At 43.0% G+C, this 26330-nt stretch overlaps 2 protein-coding genes across 4 annotated transcripts in view; both read right to left on the bottom strand.

The window, feature by feature from the left end:
* Window positions 1-4602: 4602 nt before the first annotated feature.
* Window positions 4603-26330, bottom strand: part of LOC143764604 (transcription factor HES-2-like) — a 43103-nt gene continuing 21375 nt past the window's right edge. For both annotated transcript variants that reach the window (XM_077250323.1, XM_077250324.1), the window contains exons 2-5: window positions 21618-21711; window positions 21443-21538; window positions 12889-12973; window positions 4603-5264 (exon numbers count right to left, since the gene is read on the bottom strand). In XM_077250323.1, coding sequence (XP_077106438.1) covers window positions 4792-5264; window positions 12889-12973; window positions 21443-21538; window positions 21618-21635 — 672 coding nt within the window. In that variant the 5' untranslated portion in view covers window positions 21636-21711 and the 3' untranslated portion in view covers window positions 4603-4791. The remainder of the gene's footprint in view (window positions 5265-12888; window positions 12974-21442; window positions 21539-21617; window positions 21712-26330) is intronic.
* On the bottom strand, window positions 6841-10124 carry LOC143764601 (uncharacterized). Of its 2 annotated transcripts, XM_077250321.1 has the most exons (3): window positions 8662-10124; window positions 8428-8538; window positions 6841-7983 (listed from the first exon to the last, which is right to left on the bottom strand). In XM_077250321.1, the coding sequence occupies exons 1-3, from the start codon at window positions 8881-8883 to the stop codon at window positions 7345-7347; spliced, it is 972 nt and encodes a 323-aa protein (XP_077106436.1). In that variant the 5' UTR covers window positions 8884-10124; the 3' UTR covers window positions 6841-7344. The 2 variants fall into 2 exon arrangements, with proteins under 2 accessions (XP_077106436.1, XP_077106435.1); XM_077250320.1 differs by having other exon boundaries at window positions 8428-10124.

Genomic DNA, 26330 nt, shown 5'->3' with positions numbered 1-26330 from the left:
CTGAAACGTTTCCAGTGCTACCTCTAGTACTAAATAAATCCACAGAATACACTGAAGTTGAGTGCGAGACTTTTTTCATATTGTACTATATGGTTTGGGTACCTAGTCTCTGCACCAGTCTATAGCAGTGCACATGGAGTTTATTCCTATCTGAATTGTCGAGGGACCCAATGGATTATAGTGGATATGTGAGGGATGTTGGTTTATTATTTTTTCAGGTGACCTGGGCATCAGAGATTAGGTTTTAAAGAAAAAAAAAAAAAAAAAACACTCACCTTAACAGGAGACAAGAGCTTCAGGGATGAGGTGTAAGGTGAGTAATTACTGTGTTTATTTCAATATTTATTTCTTTATTTAAACTTTATTACTTTGAGCACAGGTGCCGGCTGATGACTATGCTTATCAGCCAATGCCTGTGACCGGCAGTAAGTGTGCCACCCCAGGAGTTCAGGTACCACAGTCGTATTGCCTTCCTCTCGGGGAGAGTGATGCTTTGCCTGGAAACTATGGGGATCTCTTTCACAGGCAATCTGTACATGCAACACTTTCTGACTCCAGGCCAGAATGGGGAGCTCTGAATCCGGTTTCAGGGGAGCTTCCCTAGATGGATATACATTCTGGTCTGGAGGAGGTTAGTCTGTAGCAGGCAAGGAACAGTGAAGGAGCACAGGAGAAGTCAGGAGCTAGAGGAGAACTGCAAGTGGACTCCCTCTAAGCTAGAGTGCAGAAACCGGGCACCCGAGGCTGTGTGGAACTGCAAGTCCCACAGCAGAACCGGAGGGCAGGAAATTGGAAGTAACTTGCCCACATTACACCGTGAGGTACAGCAACGTCCAGAGCCACCGTGGATAGAGACCCCAAGGAACGGCTCATGTTGCCTACCATGCAGGAACTGTCCCAGGACAGAGTAAGTGCACATGTTGCGGATTCGTTTGCGGTATTTTCCGCAGCATGTGAACAGCGGATTTTCCATAGGTCAACATGCTACTATACAATGCATGGAAAACTGCTGTGAATCCGCAGCGTCAAATCCACTGCGGATCCGCAACGTGTGCACATACCCTAAAAGAGAACCTTGTCAGGAAGCCCCAGGCAGCAAGGGACTATTATTCAGCGCATAGTGGAAGGCTCCCAATCTGACCTGCAAAGGGGATTCTACTCGTTTTCGGGCTGCCTGGACTCTACTGTCACCTGTTGCTGGTACCCTGGACTGTGGCTTACTACAACCAGTAAACCAGGTAAAGAGACTGCAACCCTGTGTCCTCTGTTTATTCTGGCACCACACCATACTAGCCAAACACACCGGGAGACCTGGGGGCCCAGCTTCACCTGTGGAAAGCTATACCATCTTTGCTGCAGTACCATCACCCCCAGAGGACCTCTTTAAGCAGCGTCGGTCACCCCTGACCAAGTACCACAGGTGGCGTCACGAACTTTTACCACTTTACAAATCCCTTTAAAGACTATCCCTTTTACTTGAGAGTCCAGGGCCATGGACCGGGTTGCCGCCACAGTGACCTCCCCTTTAATAACGACCAGACCCGGTACCAAGTACCCCTAGGCCCTGGCAGGCATTCCATAAAGCTTTTTACCGCAGGCAAAGGTCACAGCCGCAGGGTCTTGCTGACATCACAGTGTGACCCCGCAGCGCTCTGACCTACAGTAATGATCTTACCAGCGGTAAAGGTACCTTCACACGAAACGACATCGCTAGCGATCCGTGACGTTGCAGCGTCCTCGCTAGCGATATCGTTTCGTTTGACACGCAGCAACGATCAGGATCCTGCTGTGATGTCGCTGAATAAAGTCCAGAACTTTATTTGGTCGTCCGATCGCTGTGTATGAAAGCAAAAGCAACGATACCAGCGATGTTTTACACTGGTAACCAGGGTAAACATCGGGTTACCAAGCGCAGGGCCGCGCTTAGTAACCCGATGTTTACCCTGGTTACCAGCGTAAAAGTAAAAAAAAAAAAAACAGTACATACTCACCTGCGCGTCCCCCAGCGTCTGCTTCCTGACCCTTACTGAGCGCCGGCTCTAAAGTGAAAGTGAAAGCACAGCGGTGACGTCACCGCTGTGCTGTTAGGGCCGGAGCTCAGTCAGTGTCAGGAAGCAGACGCTGGGGGACGCGCAGGTGAGCATGTACTGTTTGTTTTTTTACTTTTACGCTGGTAACCAGGGTAAACATCGGGTTACTAAGCGCGGCCCTGCGCTTAGTTACCCGATGTTTACCCTGGTTACCCGGGGACCTCGGCATCGTTGGTCGCTGGAGAGCGGTCTGTGTGACAGCTCCCTAGCGATCAAACAGCGACGCTGCAGCGATCGGCATCGTTGTCGCTATCGCTGCAGCGTCGCTTCGTGTGAAGGTACCTTAACATTACCGTGAGTGGGAAGAATTCTTTACCGACACCTTACAAATCCTTCTAGCACAATCACATGTGCTACATTTTATTACTGCTATTCTATTAACTCGCTGTCCAACCTCTCCCAGTTCTCATCCCTTATTGTGCCTGCTTTTATAATTTCCCATTATGTAGACCCCTCTCTCCATGAACCTTTCAGACTCTGGAAGAAACGGATATATACAGATCTAAAAACTTTTATATAAAAGTTAACTCATCAGATAATATACATCAGGGCCCTCATTATTTGGCTCTAAAAGTTGAATTCTCTTCACACAAATGATCTCACAGAACACCAATACCAAGAAATAATATCCAAACTCTACTACACATTAAGGAGCTCTCCACTACTCGGACAACCCCTTCTAAATCTGTAGGTTTCCCCCCAGTAAAATAACACTTATGCTCCCCTCCGGCGGCATTCCATCAGTGTCGGCACTGGCTCTCCTGGGGATCGCTTGATATTGTTAATTTACATTTCTATTTTCTAAACCTAATTTTCTCATATCTTGGGAGAAGGACATAGGTATTTTTGCATCTACCTTCATGGCTCATTCACATGGGTTCTCCCAATGCATAGGATTTCCTTTCCAGATGGTCTAGAACACTGGATACATTAGACCATTTTAATCCTTCTGATACTGGAGGTCTAATTCATATATAGGCTGATGCCTTACTTTTTTGTGGGAATGTACTGCTTATAAGATTGAACAAACTGTTGGATTTTTCTGCACTAAAAATGCATGTGAGCAGGAAAAAAAATATATATATAGCGTACACTATGCACAAGTTACTTTTACCCCAAGGCTGGACAACCCCTTGAAACCTCTTAAGATATTTATTAGCATCTGCAAAGTTTCTTCTTATTCCTTATTAATGGCTGGTCATTTTGATTGGGACCAATAAAAAAACATAACCAATCTATAGGCTTGAAGAAATATCCAGCTGGGAATCCTATAATCGACTATCTCTAGAAAACTTAGATGAATTGGTACCCTGAAAGCGAGTACAATCTTGCTCCTTAGATTCTTTACCTGCATACTACATTTGTACCTTGGCTCTGTGGTCTCTCATCCCTCAACTCCTTCCCTCTCCCTTCCTATAGTCCTTTTTTCTAGTTTTATAGAGGGTGGACCCTTCACTCCTATGTTTTTACTAGAAGTATACAGAATAATAATGCTCCTCTTGTTTGCTATACTGTTACACTTGATTATGTTTTTGATAATCACTCAGATTTTTTCCAAAATAAGTTTTTATTTATTTCCCCTTTCAATTTTATACAGTTTTAAAAATAGTGGTATTTGCAACAAATGTTGAAACTGTTTGCACCACCAAGTTGTTTGTTTTTTTACAAAAGCAGGCAGGGTGTAGTAAATTGACCGTGACCAAGTTTACTATAATTCACACCAGAAAACTGTTGAGTCCTAGCAATTTGTAGATTGATGGGTTCAATGGCTGCAGTCACATCCAATAATCACCAGGTGCAGTCAACTAATGAGAGCCGCACTGAAATAGTCACTGCAGGTTCAATACTCAGCACTTTGTGGGGTCTGTCCTATTATGTGACCCCCCGAGTGTCCTCTCCGTAGCACAGAATCTTGATTTAACTGTTGTCAGCTCCTACAACAGTCAATTAGATATGGAGCCGGCCGGCATCTCTCCGGCATTGTGCAACATATGGTGCATACAGCTCTGCTTGTGGGGCAGAAGCCAGGAAAACTCACCGAAAAAATTAAAATAAAATTAGTAATGGTCAGTACTGGTGTGAAAAGATGATCAATTAGAGTGTCAGGATCGTGCAAGGTCTTCTCCGCCCCATCATTTCACTCGCTTGTCAACAGCTGAATTATCACTGCATTTACATCTGTATCTAAAAGTCATCCGAAATGGCAAATTTCAACCAAAAATCGATCAATAGCTGGCTGACCCATGAAACAAGCTATGGCTGATAAAGGAATTTTTGCCCAATTGGTCATGTTGGATTTTTTTTGGCTCATTATAAACAGTGGTTGTAGAATCAGCAACAACAAAAAAAAGCCACCACAGGAAACCCCATTATACTATATAAGGAAAATTACCCGTTCAATCAACTATCACTTCTGTTTAATTAAATTGCCCTAGACAGTTCCAGTTCTTCCTATTCATTTCAGTAGAAATGACCTCACGTGTGTACATGCAGAAGTACAGGAGAAATAAAATTAAGCTTTTTGTACTTTATTAGTCCATTACAATTAGTATCATGTTTACATTCATACATTATGGTCATACATTTACAAGCCATCAGCCATTCAATATCTAGTTTCTATCACCACCCCAGCACCAACTTAATTAAAAAAAAAAATCTTTAATATAATGTGAAGTCACATAGATTATACAGTAGGCTTATATCACCAGGGTCTCCAGCATGCATTTGTTGGTTGCTGACAAGAACTTGGTGGATGGAGGTTGCCTGGAAATGAAGAAGGAGAACCTGTTCCATGAATATGTTGGGTGAAGAAGACCTGTTGATCTCTTCTGGCCTCCTGTGTTATGGACGATGCTTCACTCAAGATTGTGGTTCTCGGTGGTGTCATCGGACCATTTTCAGCTTCTGAGTTCCATGTGTTCATTTTTTTGAATTGGTGACTTGGATGTAATATGTTCGACTCGCCAAGAAATTTAGGACTTGGTGAGATTAGAACATTTTGAAGGTGGCCAGCACGAGTCTGAGGAGCAATGGCATTGAGCTGATCTCCAAGCATCAGGTTAAGTGTTTCTTGTGAAGTCTTTGTTTTCATTACATAAGCACGGAGATCAACCAGACAGTCTTTGAATCCTTCTTGATACTTAAGGATCCCTTCTTGGTAGACTGGAGCCATTCCTATAATCAGTAGATTTATTACAACGTCAATGGACTGTTCTATGTAACTGCATCTATCAGCTTGGTCAGACACATTATATTAGACAGACTGATGGGAATGGACAACCTATTGCGAGAGTTCAGGTGTCCTGACTCTCCCTTGATGGGGGGGGGGGAATAATCTCAAGGGAATATGGATAGGGCATGTTTGATTTCAACATGTCTGATGAATTTGGTCTCACTGAAGATAAGTCACTGCCATCCCAGGTTCTCCTCTCCTGCAGGGCTCAACTTATGGCAACAGATGCCACTGTCCTGACAAATCTCTTGTAGATTTACACAATTCACCAATATACCCAGCCTGCAGCATACAAGGTAGAAACTAACATGTCGAGTCATTGCACTAATGTGTCTCCGTCCATAGTATTAGGACTCAGTTGGCACTTATTTGCTCATATGAGGAAAATGGTCAAAGTTTCATCAGCGTTTGGTCAGAGATAAGTTTCTTGGATGGGAATAAATAAGCTTATCTAGCTTCTATCAAGAAGGATGAAAAACAGCATAGATGGCATCCAAGTGCTGCCTGATATTTTCACTGACCCATAGACTCGCATTGGCCAGTTTGAGCCGACACTCAGATAAATATTGGACAAGTCTCTCCATGCTTGTGTGTATCACTCAGTCCAATAAAGAAAAAAAAAAAGAAAAAAATAATAAGCCGGATTACTCACCGGTAATGCTCTTTTAGTGAGTCCACGACAGCACCCTACTGGAGAGAGGGATCCGCTCCGCAGGAACAGGAAACCTATTGAGAAATAAAAGGGGGCGGTCCGCCTCTCCTCCTCAGTTTTGATTTCAGAGTACCCGGAGGACCGCCAATATTAGGCAAATATCATTTATTTCATTCTTTAAACTTATTTGCTTATGATTAAAAGGATTTTACTCAAATAATATGCATTATATTAATATAGGGAGGGATGTAAGAGGGTGCTGTCGTGGACTCACTAAAAGAGCATTACCGGTGAGTAATCCGGCTTTTTACTCTTCGCCACGACAGCACCCTACTGGAGATCTTTCAGAGACCATCACCTAGGGAGGGGACCACCGTGCTGAGGACAGTCCTGCCAAAGTCTAGGTCAGAAGTTGACGATAGGTCTAGCCTATAGTGGTTATAAAATGTAGAAGGATTTGACCACGTTGCCGCCTTACATATAGTTTCAATCGGGACGTCTCCCCTCTCTGCCCAGGAGGATGCCATCGCTCTGGTAGAGTGTGCCGTTATGCCTTCCGGAGGGTTTTCTTTCCTCGCGGAGTAAGCCAGTCTGATAGCCTCTCTGATCCACCGGGATAAGGTGCTTTTTGTTACTCCATGACCCTTCTTGACACCCTGGAAGGAAATAAACAGAGCCCTACTCTGTCGCCAGCTACTGGTCTTTTCAATGTATTTTAACACTACTCTTTTAACGTCTAGAGTGTGATATTTTTGTTCTTCAGGAGTGGAGGGATTACTGAAGAAAGTGGGCAAGATTATTTCTTGTGACCTGTGGAATTTTTTCGCTACTTTGGGTAGGTAGGAAGGGTCTGGTTTAAAGAATTAACTTATCCTGAAAGGTTAACAAAAAAGGTGGATCTATAGAGAGTGCTTGGATGTCACTGATTCTCCTAGCTGAAGTCAGTGCTACCAAGAGGGCCGTTTTTAGTGATAGACATTTAATTGGTATTGAGTCTATTGGCTCGAATGGAGAGTCTGTTAGGGCTTGTAAGACTAAATTTAAATCCCAGGGTGGAATTCTAGGTATGATAACTGGATTCATTCTTTCGCAGGCCGTAATAAATCTGGATACCCATCTATCCCCCGCAATGTTATGGCCATAGAGGGCTCCTAGTGCTGAAACATGAACCTTTAAGGTGTTTACAGTTAGACCTAGTTCTCTCCCTTTTTGAAGAAACTCCAGGATAGAATGTATCGGAATCTCTGACGTGTTGGTAAATGTATGGAATTGAAAAACTTTTCTCCATACTCTTGTATAGATTTTTGTGGTGGAGGGTTTTCTACTATGGAGAAGCGTATCAATTAAACCCCCCGAGAATCCTCTCGATCTTAGCATCTGCCTCTCAAGTTCCAGGCCGTCAGGTGGAGATTGTCCACCTGAGGGTGGAAAAACGGACCCTGGAAGAGAAGGTTGGGCGTTGAGGGGAGGACCCAAGGATCTGAGACCGACATGGTCCGTAGCCATGAGAACCATGGTCTCTTGGGCCAGAATGGAGCTATCAGTACAACTCTCGCCCCTTCTTCTCTGATTTTGCGTATAACTTGAGGTAGCAATATGATCGGAGGAAATGCGTACGCCAGACTGAACTGCCAAGGGGCTTGGAGAGCGTCCAGAATGTCCGGATGATCCGCTGGAGATAGAGAAGCAAATCTCCGGACTTTTCTGTTTTTCCTTGTGGCGAAAAGATCTATCTGAGGACGGCCCCAAAGAGATATTATGTCCAGAAATATTTGCTGGTTTAGACACCACTCTCCTTGCCTTAGGGTGTGTCGGCTTAAAAAGTCAGCCTGCTGATTGCTTGCTCCCCTTATGTGCAGTGCAGTAAGGGATGTTAGGTGACTTTCTGCTAGATTTAAGATTTCCGTAGCAGAAGACATCAGAGTCTCTGATCGCGTACCTCCTTGCCGATTTAGATACGCCACCGTGGTGGTGTTGTCGGACAGGACTCTGACGTCTTTCCCCCGAATCTGTGGGAGGAAATGGTATAAGGCGTATTTTACAGCATTCAGTTCTTTGAAGTTAGAGGAGCTGCAATTTTCTTCCATGCTCCATAACCCCTGGCAATAATCGTTCCCCATATGAGCGCCCCATCCATGAGGACTGGCGTCAGTGGTTATGGTGTGAGATGGCGTTATTACCCATGGAACCCCACTCAAATGGTTTGAGTCTAGCCACCACTCTAAGGAAGTTAAAACCTCCTGAGATAAGGTTATTTTTGTATTTAGGTGACCAAATAACCGTCTATCCTCTTGTAAAATTTGATGTTGTAGTACTCGAGTGTGGTGTTGAGCCCATCTCACTGCTGGTATACAAGAGATAAGAGACCCTAGTAACGACATAGCTTGTCTTATGGATATACGAGGATTAGTTATTGCGGCTAGGACTTTGTGTCTGATCAGTAGGATTTTTACCTGCGGCAGGAGACACTTTTGAGATATGGAGTCTAACTGGAACCCCAAGAACGCCTGACGGGAAAGCGGAGTGAGTCTGGATTTGTCGGTATTGATTATCCAGCCCAGGTCCTGTAGAGAGGAAATTGCGTGAGCTAAACGATCAGCACATTGAGTAACTGAATTTCCTATTACCAAAAAGTCATCCAGATAGGGCACAATCAAAGTTTCCTTCTGGCGTAGGTATGCCATCACCTCTAGCATTATCTTGGTGAAGATCCTCGGCGCTGTTGAGAGGCCGAAGGGTAAGGCCGCATACTGGAAGTGACGAACCTCGTTGTTGATTTTTACCGCCACTCTGAGGAATTTTTGGTATCTGTTATGAATGGGGAGATGATAGTAAGCATCCTTTAGATCAATGCCCCCCATCATACAGTTTGGGAAGAGGAGTTTTATGGTGGACCTAATGGACTCCATTTTAAATGTATAATTTTCAATGAATGAATTGAGTTTTTTTAAGGTTTATGATGGTTCTGAAAGAACCGTCGGGCTTAGAGATTAGGAATAGGGGAGAGTAGAATCCCCTACCCTCCTGTCCCATCGGTACTTGGACTAGGACCCGTTTTGATATTAGGGTTTGAATTTCAAGCTCTAGAGCCTGTTGCTGTATAGGCGAGCTGAGAGTTGTTATAATATAAGACTCGTGGGGCACACGAGAGAATTTTAATTTAATTCCATCTCGGACGATATTTAAAACCCACGAGCTAGATGTTATCTTCTCCCATTGGGTGGAGAAAAATTTAAGTCTGCCCCCAACTGGTATGTCCTCAGTATTTGTTGTCTTTTGGGGGGTTGGGTCTTCTAAACATGGTACCTCTCTGCTTGTCGTCCTTAGGGGTCCATGTTGTAGACCTATCTGTTTGCCTCCTTTTGCCAAACGGCCTCCTTTTAAAGGCTCTCCTGTAAAAGGGAATAGAGGATTCAGGAAAAGCTTTCTTCCTGTCCTTTGCCTTTTTGAGTATGTCATCTAAGGTTTTACCAAAGAGGTACTCACCCTCACATGGGATTGCGCATATTTTAGATTTAGATTGCGCGTCCCCTTTCCAGCTCTTCATCCATAGAGCTCTTCTTGCGTTATTTACAAGGCCCGCAGATCTTGCTGCTAAACGGAGTGAGTCGGCGGAGGCGTCTGCCAGAAAGGCCGCTGCTCCTCGTATTAAGGGGATGGCTGCTCTTAGTTTTTCTCTCGAGCTTTTCTTTTCAATTTGCTGGTCTAACTGATCAATCCAGATGATCATTGACCGGGCCGCGCAAGTACTGGCTACTGCAGGTTTGAATATTCCTGTAGCCGCTTCCCAGGAACGTTTAAGGGATGATTCAGCCTTACGATCCAAAGGATCGACCAATAGTCCCGCATCCTCCACAGGTAAAGTGGATTGTTTGGAGGTAGAGGCTACAGCCGCGTCGACTTTAGGGACTTTGGTCCAAGTAAGAAGCTCCTCGTCACTAAACGGATATTTGCGTTTTGAGGCTGAGGGTAGAAAGCCTCTCTGATCTTGCTTCTCCCACTCTTTTGATTAATGTTTTCACTGCTGGTATAACCGGAAAACATCTCCTCTTTCTGTCTGCCAAACCCGCGAACATTATCTCTTGCGCGGTTTGCGCACCCTTAGACTCCTCACACCCCATGGTATTTCGAATGGATTTTACCAAGTTGTCCACACTGTCTAAGGGGGAAACATGAGCGTCCCTCAATCTCTGATGAGGATGATGACGCTGGACATGATGATAGGGAGGCATCTGACAGTATCGGTTGGTCACTATCGGAGTCTGACACAAGTGTTGGTGTTTTAGATTTAGAACTACGCGGTTTTTCCTGGGTCATATTTTTTAGTTCTTCTCTAATAATGGCCCGTATGTCCGTAATGGACACTGCTGCTCCCTGTGTTGTTTCTTTAAAACAGTCCTCACAAAGTTTTTTGGGGTATGAGTCAGGGAGGGGCTGGTTACACAAGGCACATTCCCTGTGCTTCGTTTTTTGTCGTTTTTTGCTCTAAGCGTGTAAGTAGAGAGAGAAAGGGAAAAGAGAGATAGGGAGACAGCGTTAGCTTAATAGGCAGAGTTCACAACTCACCCAGTGAAGCAAATAATACCGGATCAGAAGGCCGAGATCCTGTTCTGGAACCGTCGCTTTTACGAGCGGTGTCCGAGGATCCTCTGGCGTGATCTTTGGCGGGGGGTACTGGAACTCCGGTTGTAGGGTCCATGGCACCTGGGGATGACATCTCTGCATCGCCGTTTCAGCGTTAGTGAGCGCTTTAAATAGAGCGCCAAAACGTTTTTTTTTTTTTTTTTTTTCCCGCGCATGCGCAGACAGTGCCGCTCCCCTGCCCTGGATCCGGCCTAGGCGCCCCGGAAGTCCAAGATCCACTTCCGGGGTAGCCTGTATTTGCGGCGGTCGGCGCGTGTGCGGCCCGGGATTCAACGCCGGGCCGCGAAGGAAGGTCATCTTACCCGCTCCTGCTGCCGTACCGCACGCTGGGAAGGACGCCGGTCGGCCTTTCCCGGACCCGGCCGTCTGCCCGCTCCATCAGACGAGGGGGGAGCCGTCTAACGGAACTCCCCCGACGCTGCTTCTGAGCCGCAGCCCCTGCCGTTCTCTCGGATACTGCGCAGGCGGCATGCAAGCCCAGGTATGGTTTCTCATTCGGAAGTCCTGTCGTTCCCGCAGGAACAGGAAACCTAAACTGAGGAGGAGAGGCGGACCGCCCCCTTTTATTTCTCAATAGGTTTCCTGTTCCTGCGGGGCGGATCCCTCTCTCCAGTAGGGTGCTGTCGTGGCGAAGAGTAAAAACATTATATATATATATATATATCTCCATCTATCGGACAAGTAAACTACCCCATAGACTATCATAGGTACTAGTGCTGTCCCTGAAAAACATGGATAACTCATGAGGAAAAAAAAAAAAAAAAGTAATCTGAATGAGACCTAAGGCATCATTCAGACATCTGTGAGTCACGTATTTGTCCTATCCTTGTTTTTCGTGGATAGAACATGTAACCATTGTAATCTAATGTGCTGTTCAGATATTTGAGGGGTTTTTTTTTGCAGACTATGTCCAAATAAAAGTCACGGACACATGTATGGGTAATTTTGACTATCAAAAACTGACAAGTCTATGGGTCCACGAAAAATCACTGACAGTGCTTGAATGGCATCAGTGTACAGTCCAGGTGGTGTTAGTTTTTAACTTTGCAATGAATAGGATAAGTTTTTGGGTTTTTTTTGCATACGAGAAAATTAGTGATGAATCCAAAAAGTCTGGATGAGATATTCGAGCTCAAGCACACGTCCGTTCTCGTACAAGTCCTTTCCGTGGTTTTTACAGATTGAACTCATAGCTGTGGTAGTCTATGGGACTATTCACATGCCCGTGAATTTTTGTGGACCGAGCGGTCCGTGCAAGATCGCAGAGACATGTCCAATTTTGATAATGCAAGTCTATAGGTCCGTAAAAAAGAAAAAAAAAAAAAAAAAAAAAACGGACCACACTCGGACTGGACATACAGACTGTCGATGCGAAACACAGCGAAATGTCCATTTGTTCCGGCAGCACAGATGACAATGGCCAATACAAGTCTATTAGTCTGTGAAAACACGTACAGCATACAGATGGCATCGGTGTACAATCAATGCACTGTCCGTATTTAAAGGGAATAGGTCAGCAGGTTTTTGCTACCTCTTCTGAGACCATCATGATGTAGATAAAGACCTTGAATCCAATGATGTATCACTTAGTTTACTGGGTGCAGGCATTCTGATACAATCAGAGTTCTTAGAATTAGCAATGCAGCGGAGCTGAGAAAGCTAACCCCGCCCACACCAGTTTATGTATGTACACTGTCTATAGACAGTGAGCTGCATATCACAGGAGGGGGTGGAGTCGGACTAAAAAGCACATGCTGCTGTTGGCCGGCCACTTACAATGAAGGTATTTTTAACTGGTGATTATAAGTAAACACCACACAGCCAGCCATGTGACACATCGCTGAAATTTGTGTTTTAACCCTTACGTGATGCCGTCCTCAGATTACATTAAAAACTGATGACAGATTCCCTTTAACATTTCAAAGTCTAGGAGAAGTTTTATAATATATTTCTTCATCCATGAAAAACACTGATCAAAGACACGGATGGCAAAATGGTCACACCGATGCAGAACATTGATGACACTGGTGCCATTTTTGCACATACGTGTTTAAATACGGGACACGTAAATGAGGCCTAAAATGGGTAAACCACCAGACACCTGCCACCACTTTTCCCCATGTGTAACAACAGCAGTGGTCCATCAGTCGCCACAAGCAGATCAGGAAGACTGTTTATGGTAATGGCCGTTTCCTCTCAATTTCCCTCTAGCATCTCCAGCTTTCCTTTTCTATTTTTCATTCAGATTTACCAATATTTGAGGAACTTACTGTCTTGTCTCATACGGAGAAAGTTATGAACATGTTTAACCGCCAGCTCCAAGACTTCTGCTTGGTCCAACTTCCTTTCCCTCACCTGATCAGAAACACAAACAATAAAAGTCTGTATTATTCACTTCCCTTTCCAAAGAGTAAACACAAGAAAATAATATTTTGCTTTATTTTCTTCCTTTAACCCCTTTCTGCCATTGGACGTACTATCCCGTCCATGTGACCTGGGACTTAATTCCCATGGATGGGATAGTACGTCATAGGCGATCAGTCACACTCACGGGGTGAGGGAAATCGCAGCCGGGCGTCAGCTGATCACAGCTGACATCTGGCACTATGTGCCAGGAGCAGTCACAGACCGCTCCCGGCACATGAACCCCTGGAACACTGAGATCAAACATGATCGCAGCGTTCCGGTGGCATAGGGAAGCATCGTGCAGGGAGGGCTGTCAGATGGCTGATCCTACAGTGCTTTGCAAAGTGTCAGATCAGCGATCTGACACTGTACAGTCACGTCCCACCCTGGGACGAAGTAAAAAAAAAAAAAAGGCAAAAATCAAATGCTTTATCATCATACTGCCGAACAAACAGTGGAACTACAAGCAATCAAAAAGACGGATATAAATAAACATGGTACCGCTTAAAACTTCATCTTGTCCCGCCATACAGTGTCATCAGCGGAAAAAGAAAAAAGTTATAGCCCTCAGAATAAAGTGATGCAAAAATTATTTTTTCTATAAAATATTGTATAAAAGCGCCAAAACAAAACATTATGATATAAATGAGGTATCGCTGTAATCTTACTGCCCCAAAGAATAACACTGCTTTATCAATTTTACCAAACGCGGAACGGTATAAACTCCTCCCCCAAAGAAATTCATGAATTGCTGGTTTTTGAACATTCTGCCTAACAAAAATCGGAATAAAAAGTGATCAGAAATGTCATGTGCCAGAAAATGGTACCAATAGAAACGTCAACTCTTCCCGCAAAATACAAAACCTCACATGATTGGACTAAAATATGGGAAAAAAAAAAAAAGTTCGCAAAATGTAGTAAAGCAAAAAATATTTTTTGCAATAAAAAAGGGTATTTTAGTGCATGACAGCTGCCAAACATAAAAATCTGCTATAAATAGTACATTAAAAAAAAAACCTCCATCACAGCCTCAGAGGCTGTGGCGAGAAGCTAAGTTCTCTTTGGGATAACACCCAGATATGCTTTTTTTTCCCAATTGCTCATCAAATCTGTTTATCTTTATGCCCTGATGCGAATTATGATGGACAGTTGATTATTATTTGAACCAGGCTGTTGAACCAACTATCCATCGGTTATAAGATTCCTCCCAGCGGGGTATAGGTCCCACTTAAATTGTGTAGTAGCCATAAAAATTTGATGTATATTTATACTGTGGGATTTTGATCCTTTTGTGTGGCTATATTTTTGAGAGGCTAGCACCCTGCTGGATTAGGGTCTCATTTTGTACATGACAATAAGTACTTTCCCTTCATCTCTTTATACTGCTTTTTGTTTTCCAACCTATAGCATGGTAGGACTAAATTAGGGCTAGTTGGGGACAGCCGCCGTGGAGTGGGGGTGCCAAAAAACCGGATCTATCAGGGTGCCAACCTCCACTGCTAGGAAGGGACAGCAGTTAAGCACAGGGATACTGCTAGGTTATTGTTATAGATCTCACTGTATTCTTTGTCTGCACTGGGAAAAGGTGTTCTTTTTAAAAATTACCTAAAATTAAAGTTTGTCTTTTAAAGGGATTCAAAGTTCTCAACACATTGAGAAGTTCCTTGGGGGGGGGGTCTAGTTTCCAATATGAGGTCACTTGTGGGGGGTTTCCACTGTTTAGGCACATCAGTGGCTCAAACGCGACATGGCGTCCTCTCAATTCCAGCCAATTTTGCATTGAAAAGTCAAACGGCGCTCCTTCCCTTCCGAGCTCTTCCATGCGCCCAAACAGTGGTTCCCCCCACATATGGGGTATCGGCGTACTCCGGACAAACTGTACAACAACTTTTGGAGTCCAATTTCTCCTGTTACCCTTGATTAAAAAAATTAAAAAAAAACCTAATTGGATCTGAAGTAATTAAAAGGTGTTTTTTTTTTTTTAAACATTCCAAAAATTCCTGTGAAGCACCTGAAGGGTTAATAAACTTCTTGAATGTAGTTTGGAGCACCTCGAGAGGTGTTTTTAGAATGGTGTCACTTTTTGGTAATTTCTATCATATAGACCCCTCAAACGGACTTCAAATTTGGTACAAAATATCTATATCTATAAAATTGTCTAAGGGGTACTTCCGTCTTTCTGTCTGCAACTTCAGTCACGGAAATCCCGCGTCGCCGATTGGTCTCGCCAGCTGCCAGTCATGGCTGCCGCGACCAATCAGCGACGGGCATAGTCCGATTAGTCCCTCCCTACTCTCCTGCAGTCAGTGCCCGGCACCCGCTCCATACTCCCCTCACACAGGGTTAATGCCAGCGGTAACGTACCGCGCTATGCCGCGGGTAACGTTACCGCTGCTAATAACCCTGTGTGTCCCCAACTTTTTACTATTGATGCTGCCTATGCAGCGTCAATAGTGAAAAGATCTAATGTTAATAAAAAAAAAAAAAACCTGCTATACTCACTCTCCGTAGTCCGACGATGCGCTTGCGCCGGCCGCCATCTTCCGTTACCAGAGATGCTTTGCGAAATTACCCAGAAGACTTAACGGTCTCGCAAGACCGCTAAGTCATCTGGGTAATTTGGCAATGTATCCTGGGAAAGGAAGATGGCGGCAGCCGCGCGCATAGGGACAGCTTCGCAGGATCCCAGGGGGTGATTATATAACTATTTTTTGTTTTAATTATCTTTTTTTAACACGGATATGTGCCCACACTGCTATATACCGCATGGGCTGCGTTATATACTACGTGGGCTGCGCTATATATTACGTGGCCACTGTTATATACTGCATGGCCTGTGCTATATACTGCGTGGGCTGTGTTATATACTGCGTGGCCACTGTTCTATATTGCGTGGCCTGTATTAACGTATCGGGTGCATGTATGCATGTAGCAGCCACATAGTATATAGCACAGGCCACGTAGTATTTGTCTGCTATATACTACGTGGCCTGTGCTATGGCTGCTATACATACTTTTACAATACCCGATGCGTTAGAATCGGGGCACCATCTAGTATACTATATAATTGTCTAAGGGTCACTTCCGTCTGTCACGGATATTCATTGGTCGCGGCCTCTGTCTCTTTATGGAAATCCAAGTCGCTGATTGGTCGTGGCAAAGGTTGTGGGCGTTTTTGCCACGACCAATCAGCGACGGGCACAGTCCGGCGGCAACATGGCTGCTCCTTCCTCCCCGCAGTCACTGTCCGCTCCATACTCTCCTCACACAGGGTTAATGCCAGGGTTACCGGAGCGCGGTGTAACGCACTCCGGTTACGCAGCTATTAACCCTGTGTGACCAACGTTTTTACCATTGATGCTGCATATACAGCATTAATAGTAAAAAGATCTAATGTTACAAATAAGAATAATTTAAAAAAACAAAAAAAAAAAAAAAAACACGTTATTCTCACCCTCCGACGTGGCGCGGTGTCTTCAGCAGTGCAAGCGGCAGGTTCCGGTGGCAAGGATGCTATGCGTGAAGGACCTGCCATGACGTCACGGTCATGTGACCGTGACGACGTCATCACAGGTCCTGCGCTCATACCAACCCTGGGACTGAAAGCGACAGGACTACAAGGGGCCCTCGGAAGGTGAGTATATGTTTATTTTTTAACCTAGGACATACGTGGCTGGGCAATATACTACGTGGGCTGTGCAATATACTATGTGGGCATGCATATTCTAGAATACCTGATGCGTTAGAATCGGGCCACCATCCAATATAAAATTATACATATATACATAAAATCTGGTGTTGTAAAAATGAGAAATCGCTGGTCAAATATTAACCCTTATAACTCCCTAACAAAAAAATTTGGGTTCCAAAATTGTGCTGATGTAATTAGACATGTGGGAAATGTTACTTAAGTATTTTGTGTAACATCTCTGTGATTTAAGGGCATGAAAATTCAAAGTTGGAAAATAGCAAAATTTTCAAAATTTGACAATTTTTTTTTTTTTTTCCCACAAATAAACGCAAGTAATATCAAATAAATTTTACCATTATCATGAAGTACAATATGTCACAAGAAAACAATGTCAGAATCACCGGGATCAGTTAAAGTGTTCCAGAGTTATAACCTCATAAAGGGACAGTGGTCAGAATTGTAAAAATTGGCCCGGTCATTAATGTGCAAACCACCCTTGGGGTTAAGGGGTTAAACTAGCCCAAGCCCACACCACAGACAAGAAAAATATAATTTATGACTAATTTTTGCCCATTTTTCCACAGCTTTTTGCTTATATGTACTATTCCCTATAATCCAGAGCAATTGCATCATACAATAGAATCCGGTCAATATTCCAGCTTTATTGCATTTTAGCACATGAAAGACCTAGATAATTTTATTTTCCGGTTTTATAATCCAAACATAAAAGACAAATTAGTAGAAAGCCCTAGCGCTACGAGCCTAATAACACAATGATGACTGACGTTCTAGAGCTAGAAACTCCTTTATCACCCAGTGCAGGTCAACAATGAAGAGTAAAATGAAAAATGGTATAACTGATGTTTTCAGACCAATATGCAGGCACTACAGCATGTTATAGAGCAAGGGGGGCAGAGGAGACTGATGTATAGCTTTATGAGAAAAGATGCAGAATAATTTTTAATAATTTAATCCTTTGCCGTTTCTGGGATTTGGGGTCCAATGGGTGGTCCTATCTATGTACCAGTGTGCCTACAGAGAGCTGTCAATCACTAACAGGGACCGCCCACTGGACTGAAAATCCCATGACGAGCAGAGGATTAAATTATTAAAAACACAGGCAATACTGGATCTTCTCTCAAAACTATGTATCAGTCTACTCCTCTATTTCTTTTCTAAGGCCGGCGTCACACTCGGCGTAAGACAATACGGTCCGTATTTTACGGCCGTAATACGGCCGAAATACGGTGAAATGTTCCCAAAATAGTGATCCGTAGGCAGGGTGTGTCAGCGTATTTTGCGCATGGCATCCTCCGTATGTAATCCGTATGGCATCTGTACTGCGAGATTTTCGCGCAGGCTTGCAAAACCGACATCTAATGGATTTATGTGCTCAAAATGTTCATTAAAACATATATACAGTATATATATATATATATATATATATATATATATATATATATATATATATATGTCATTGAGACACACATTATATATATATATATATATATATATATATATATATATATATATATATATATATATATATATATATATATATATATATATATATATATATATTCTCTGTATTTAGATTTCATTCAGCGCGATATCTGTGAACAGCCGGTAATTCAATTGCCGGCTTTTCATTTCTCCTGCACAAACCCGACAGGATATGAGACATGGTTTACATACAGTAAACCATCTCATATCCCCTTTTTTTTTGCATATTCCACACTACTAATGTTAGTAGTGTGTATGTGCAAAATTTCAGCGCTGTAGCTGCTGAAATAAAGGGTTAAATGGCGGAAAAAATTGGCGTGGGCTCCCGCGCAATTTTCTCCGCCAGAATGGTAAAGCCAGTGACTGAGGGCAGATATTAATAGCCAGGAGAGGGTCCATGGTTATTGGCCCCCCCGTGGCTACAAACATCTGCCCCCAGCCACCCCAGAAAAGGCACATCTGGAAGATGCGCCTATTCTGGCACTTGGCCACTCTCTTCCCACTCCCTGTAGCGGTGGGATATGGGGTAATGAAGGGTTAATGCCACCTTGCTATTGTAAGGTGACATTAAGCCAGATTAATAATGGAGAGGCGTCAATTATGACACCTATCCATTATTAATCCAATTGTATGAAAGGGTTAAAAAACACACACACACACATGATTTAAAAGTAGTTTAATGCAATAAATACAGCGGTTGTTGTAATAATTTATTGTTCTCTCAATCCATCAGGAACACCCTCGCTTGGAAAAATAATAAACGCACAAGATACATACCTTCTGGTGAACCGTCTCGTCCCACGAAGTAATCCATCTGAAGGGGTTAACTAATATTACAGGCAGGAGCCCTGCTAAATGCAGCGGTGCTCGTGCTTGTAATTCCCCAGCGAATGAATGAAATGTAGGTCATTGACCTACATTTCCTTCAGTCGCGGTGATGCGCCCCCTGGTGGATGTCCTCATATGACCTGGAGCGTGGGAAAAAGTTCCCAGGCTGCAGTTCATGAGAACATCCACCAGAGGGCGCCTCACCGCGAATGAATGAAATGTAGGTCAATGACCTACATTTCATTCATTCGCTGGGGAATTACAAGCACGGAGCACCGCTGCATTTAGCAGGGCTCGTGCCTGTAATATTAGTTAACCCCTTCAGATGGATTACATCGTTGGACCTGACAGTACATCAGAAGGTATGTATCTTGTGCGTTTATTATGTTGCCAAGCGAGGGACTGCAAATGGATTTGAAAGAACAATAAATTATTACAACAACCGCTGTGTTTATTTCATTAAAATCCTTTTTAATCATGTGTGTGTGTTTTTTAACCCTTTCCAACAATTGGATTAATAATGGATAGGTGTCATAATTGACGCCTCTCCATTATTAATCTGGCTTAATGTCACCTTCCAATAGCAAGGTGGCATTAACCCTTCATTACCCCATATCCCACCGCTACAGGGAGTGGGAAGAGAGTGGCCAAGTGCCAGAATAGGCGCATCTTCCAGATGTGCCTTTTCTGGGGTGGCTGGGGGCAGATGTTTTTAGCCACGGGGGGGCCAATAACCATGGACCCACTCCTGGCTATTAATATCTGCCCTCAGTCACTGGCTTTACCATTCTGGCGGAGAAAATTGCGCGGGAGCCCACGCCAATTTTTTCCGCCATTTAACCCTTTATTTCAGCAGCTACAGTGCTGAAATTTTGCACATACACACTACTAACATTAGTAGTGTGGAATATGCAAAAAAAAAAAAGGGGATATGAGATGGTTTACTATATGTAAACCATGTCTCATATCCTGTCGGGTTTGTGCAGGAGAAATGAAAAGCCGGCAATTGAATTACCGACTTTTCACTAACACCGCTGCGTATTTCTCGCAAGTCACACTGCTGGTCCGTGTGGAATCCGTATTTTTCTCGCCCCCATAGACTTTCATTGGCGATTTTTTTGCGCAGTACGCTGACAAACGCAGCATGCTGCGATTTTGTACGGCCGTAGAAAGCCGTATAATACTGAACCGTAATATACGGCTAATAGGAGCAGCCCCATTGAGAATAATTGTGCCGTATGTTATGCGAGTTTTACGGACGTAGTTTCTGCGCTCTTACGTCCGTAAAACTCGCCAGTGTGACGCCGGCCTAAGACTGCATTTTCATGGCGACAGGGTCTCTTTGCTTTGGGTCAATTGCTAATCATGCGTTATCTTAAAGAGGTTTTCCGATGAGCAAAGTACATTTTAATCAATAAATCTTGGAATAAAAATACCGAAATACCGCAAGTTTGACAATTGGGTGTTTGGTTTTTTTTTCGTTTTTTTTTTTTTTTAAATTTATTTATTTAAGTGTTCCTATGCTGGGATAATCGTATAAATGTGCCCCTGTGTAATGGCGGTGTCAGATCGTGCAGGAACATGGTTGGCATTACCACAGCTCCTGGGAAGGAGAGGACGCAAAAGGGAGTATACAGACAGGACAGCATGGGATTGCACACGATACTTAGCGCTAAAAACAAGTTTTTAAACAGAAGGATAGTGTTCCCCCCCCCCCCTACAGAAACCAGCAGCTGTGATCCTGTGCTGTCCTGTCTGTATACTATTTTGCTTCCTCCTGTGCTGTCCTGTCTGTATACTCTTGCTTCCTCCCCAGGAGCTGTGGTACGGTACACAGCAGGGCACATTTATAATAATCTCAGCACAGGAAAATTTATTTATTTAATCTCATCCAATTGTGTTAAACTTATTTTTTATTCCAAAATCCGTTGCTTAAAATGTACTTTATTCGTGACTTATCATATAAGGTGTAGGACTGAAAGCTATTGCAGGTGTGATCTAGAGGTAGAATGTGGTATTATAAACAGCCTTTAGGTCAATAGTCCAGAACTAGATTATTTTATCATATCACAATTGTGGTCAGACAAGCAGTGCTAGAACATAACACAATGAGCCCTGCTCTTCAGGTTCCACAATGTTGAACTGGGATCCAAAGCATTCGCAATAAATAATAATAATATTATTATTATTATTATTATTATAGAGCTAGAAAAGTGATCATAATCCAATGAAAGACTATAATCCCTACTCTTTAAATGAAAGAAAAAAAAAAAATGAAATATGTGATTCAACCCTAGTACATGGCATCATTAGACACAGATTCAGAGGTCATACATGATGACACATCGTACATTAAAGACCCATAGATGAACTCCGGTACTCATTGTGTCACTTACATTATAGCAGTGATGCTCTTCTAGTAAGGTTCTCAGTTGCTCCAATGAATTGGTAATCCTGGCTCTTCTTCTCTTCTCCAGGAGAGGCTTGGACATCTACAGAGAATATCACAGTGATGTCCACCTCCTGCCTTCCATACTCCAGTATTACATAGTACAGCCTTGGACATCTTACCTTGGAGAGTTCCATCATAAGCTCCACTAATTAGTCACAACTGTCCCTTTATCAGTTCTCCTTTAAAGGACTCTTTGCATTTTAATGACACCTTCTGAAAAAGACAAAAAAAAAAAAAAGTCTTTCTAGTTCAACCATGCAGAAACTCACATTACTGTACAATGAGGTGCACCCACCACCGGACTACAAAACCTGGTAAAAGTTCCCACGCTCGAGTTCATATGAGGACATCCAGCAGAGGGCGCCTCACCGCAACTCAAGGTATCTACAGGTAATTCCCCTGCAATCCATTCATTCCCGGGGGTTTTACAGCCACGAGCACTGCTTTAGCACAGCTCCTGGCTGTAAAGTGATTTAACCCCTTCAGATGGATTTACTTCATGGGACTTGACCTGAGCGACGGAAGGTATGAGATATTGTTGAGTTTTTAATTTTTCCTTTGTTACAGAACGAGGGTCTTCAGGTGGATTACCAGTATAATAAAATATTACAACAACCTGTGTCTTTATTTCATTAAAATACTTTTTAAATAATATGTGTGTGTTTTATTAACCATTTCGTACTATTGGATTAATAATGGATAGGTGTCATAATTGACGCCTCTCCATTATTAATCTGGCTTAATGTCACCTTACAATAGCAAGGTGACATTAACCCTTCATTACCCCATATCCCACCACTACACAGGAGTGGGAAGAGAGTGGCCAAGTGCCAGAATAGGCGCATCTTCCAGATGTGCCTTTTCTGGGGTGGCTGGGGGCAGATGTTTGTAGCCAGGGGGGGGCCCCCCAATAACCATGAACCCTCTCTAGGCTATTAATATCTGCCCTCAGTCACTGGCTTTACCACTCTGGCTGAGAAAATTGCGCGGGAGCCCACGCCAATTTTTTCCGCCATTTAACCCTTTATTTTACAAGCTAGAGTGCCCACATTTTGCACATACACACTACTAACAGTAGTGTGGAATATGCCAAAAAAAGGCGATATGAGAAGGTTTACTGTATGTAAACCATGTCTCATATCCTGTCGGGTTTGGGAAGGAGAAAGAAAAAGCCGGCAATTGAATTACCGACTTTTCACATATCTCGCGCTGAATCAAATATAAATACAGAGAATATATATATATAATCTATCTATTTTAACGAACATTTGAGCACATAAATCCATTAGATGTCGTTTTTTGCAAGCCTGCGAGAAAATATCGCAGTACGGGTGCCATACGGATTACATACGGATGATGCCATGCGCAAAATACGCTGACACACCCTGCCTACGGATCACTATTTTGGGAACATTTCTGCGTATTACAGCCGTAAAAAACGGACCGTATTTACATATGCCGAGTGCGACGCCGGCCTTACCGTGACAGGGTTTAACAGGCAGGATATCATGTGCTGGCGCAGGTTGCTGTGAAGCTGCTCATGGTATGTGCACCGGAGGTAATAGTCTGGACCTCACCAGTATTGATTGCAGGTAGGGGGACGTTGTTATCCCCTGGATAGTATCGTCCGGGTGGGCACACGCCTGCTAGTACTAACCGCTGCAGGCAGAGGATGCTGCTAATCAGTGCAGAGCCAGGGACGTCCCGGCCAGAGGCGTTCCTGGTTACACAGAAGGAAAGATGGCCGACGTTGACACGCAGCGTGTGACGTCACAGGCCTACGGAGCCTTACTGGGACAAGAAGCTAACCAACGCGTTTCAGAGTGTAACACACTCCTTCATCAGGGTCCTTCATGAAGGAGTGCGTTACACTCTGAAACGCGTTGGTTAGCCTCTTGTCCCAGTAAGGCTCCATAGGCCTGTGACGTCACACGCTGCGTGTCAACGTCGGCCATCTTTCCTTCTGTGTAACCAGGGACGTCCCTGTCTCCGCACTGATTAGCAGCATCCTCTGCCTGCAGCGGTTAGCACTAGCAGGCGTGCGCCCACCCGGACGATACTATCCAGGGGATAACAACGTCCCCCTACCTGCAATCAATACTGGTGAGGTCCAGACTATTACCTCCGGTGCACATACCATGAGCAGCTTCACAGCAACCCACGCCAGCACATGATATCCTGCCTGTTAAACCCTGTCACGGTAAGAGACACATCTTGAAGCCTTCTAAGGTATGCATATGTGAGATACGTAATAATTGCAGTACCATATTCGAATACATTTTTAATAGGCAAATAGGTATCACACTAGGAACCACTGTGCGGTGCGCCACATTATATACCTTAGGCGTGCACTAAACACCGCAAGGGGCCAAGTTGGGGAGCAGCTCATGAAACAAGTAGTAAGTAGTTAAACTCTAGGCACTTGTAGCGCTGTATTTGCATTATATTCAGGATATTAAAAGTCCACACACACCCGTTAAAGTGCCAGGTTTTTGTCATGTAAAAAAATATAATTCCATGAAGAATCATTTCAAAACTTTCCACCTTTAATGTCAACCATTATCTGTACAAAGCCACTGAGAAATAAAAAGCCTGAAGTCTTTGACATTGTTCTGGGTAGGAGTCTATCAGCATGGCACATCTAGAATTGCCAATCTTCGCTCATTCTTCCCTGTAGTAGCTTCAAATTTGTCAGTTTGCGAGGGCATCTCCTGTGCCTAGTGCCCTCTTCAGGTCACCCACAATTTTTCAATTAGATTCAAATCTTGGGTCCATCTGGGACATTGCAAAACTTGCATCTTTCTGGAAAAGCCATTCTTTTGTTCATCTTGAGATGCTTTGGGTTGTTGTGCTGAAAGGTGAAAATTTAAAATTTATTTTCATCTTTAGCCCCATATCCAGCTACAAAAAAAAAAAAAAAAAAAAAACAAGCACAATGCTGCACTGTGGGTATGGTGTTCTTTTGGTGATGTACGGTGACTACTTTGCATCAAACATACCTTTTGGAATTATAATAGTTAGTTGAAACACACTAGTTATACCCAGATATCCTAATAAAATATACACAAATATAGCATAAAATTATATAAATCATACAATCAAGATGCCCGGGGTCACCAAAAATGTGTCAAATGTTGTAGTATAACACTACAAAGAAGTTGAAAGAGATCGTGCTTATAGCATGGAAGGGCCAAGAACAATACACAGAATATGAACAATTAAAAAATTTATTTATTATACGGTATACAACAATATATAAAAAAAAAATATTAAAACCATCATTTCATATACATGTGTGTAATATTCGTGCCCATACCTATTTGGCTGCCATTATATTTATTATACATATATCCATAAGGACTCAAAATTACTAAGACACTGTAAAAAAATATATATAAAAAATGCTAGTGCAAAATTTATTATGTGTAAGAGTTCCTAATATAATAAAATGCAACAATGTGCATATAAGGAGGGGAACAAGATAAAGTGCTATAAGTGAAAAAAAGTGCTAGGTGCAAAGAGAGCTTATAATTATAGAGTGGTATAATTGACTCCACAATTGAGATCACTTACTTCTGGATATAAAAATCAAGAGATGGAAAGCCACTAGGGTATGGAGAACCCCGACGCGCGTTTCGGACGCACAGCTCCTTCGTCAGGGGGTGTTATCTTGTTCCCCTCCTTATATGCACATGGTTGCATTTTATTATATTAGGAACTCTTACACATAATTTTTGCACTAGCATTTTTTATATATATTTTTTTACAGTGTCTTAGTAATTTTGAGTCCTTATGGATATATGTATAATAAATATAATGGCAGCCAAATAGGTATGGGCACGAATATTACACACATGTATATGAAATGATGGTTTTAATATATTTTTTTATATATTGTTGTATACCGTATAATAAATAAATTTTTTAATTGTTCATATTCTCTGTTGTGTATTGTTCTTGGCCCTTCCATGCTATAAGCACGATCTTTTTCTTCTTTTGGAATTATAGCCAAAGAGTTCAAACTTAGTTTGATCAGGCAATAGCACATTTCCCACATGCTTTCGGCAGACTTGATGTAGGTTTTGGCACAACATAGCCAGGCTTGGGTGTTTCTTTTTAAGAAAAGGCTTTCATCTTGCCTCATTACTCCACAGGTCAAAGAATGCTGAAGACTTGTCAGAAACTCCTACAGCTCCTTTAATGTCGTTGAAGGCCTCTTGGGCCAATTTTCTTGTCTTTTCATCAATTTTTGAGGGATGTCCAGGTAATGTCACTGTAGTTACAAATTTAAGAAACTTCTTGATGACGTATTCACACAGTGTTCTATGGTATATCTAATGCCTTGGAACTTTTTTTGTACCCTTCTACTGACAACTTCCAACAATGATATCCCTTTGCTGTGTTATAAGCCGTTTATGGACCATGGCTTTTGCTATAAAATATAACTAAAAATAATCACGAAAATCCTACAAGAACATCTAAGCTTTAGAATCACTGTTTGCCTGTATAATTAGAGACAGGTCAGTCGAGGGCAGTGGGTAGGGATTAGTTGTCATGCACCTTCCTGTTTGACTAGTCTCCTGTGCAGCTTGGTCCCCGACAGCTTTTAAAGTATGGTTTTTCTCTGAAAAACTGCAGCATTTCAGAGTTAAACATACATGGCAGAGTAAGTACAGTCAATGCCAAATATGTACTGCTTGTGGTTCAGGAAGCTTGTTTCAGCTGTAAGGTTCCCTTTAAATGTGGTTGGCTAGTTCTGAACAGAACCACATTCCCAATTATAAGAGGGTGGCCTCCTGACCCGAGCGTGACAGCGTCATAGAAATACAGCT

Source organism: Ranitomeya variabilis, chromosome 4, assembly GCF_051348905.1.
Source record: "Ranitomeya variabilis isolate aRanVar5 chromosome 4, aRanVar5.hap1, whole genome shotgun sequence".
Classification (NCBI taxonomy): domain Eukaryota; kingdom Metazoa; phylum Chordata; class Amphibia; order Anura; family Dendrobatidae; genus Ranitomeya; species Ranitomeya variabilis.
This window is presented reverse-complemented; position numbering and strand designations above follow the sequence as displayed.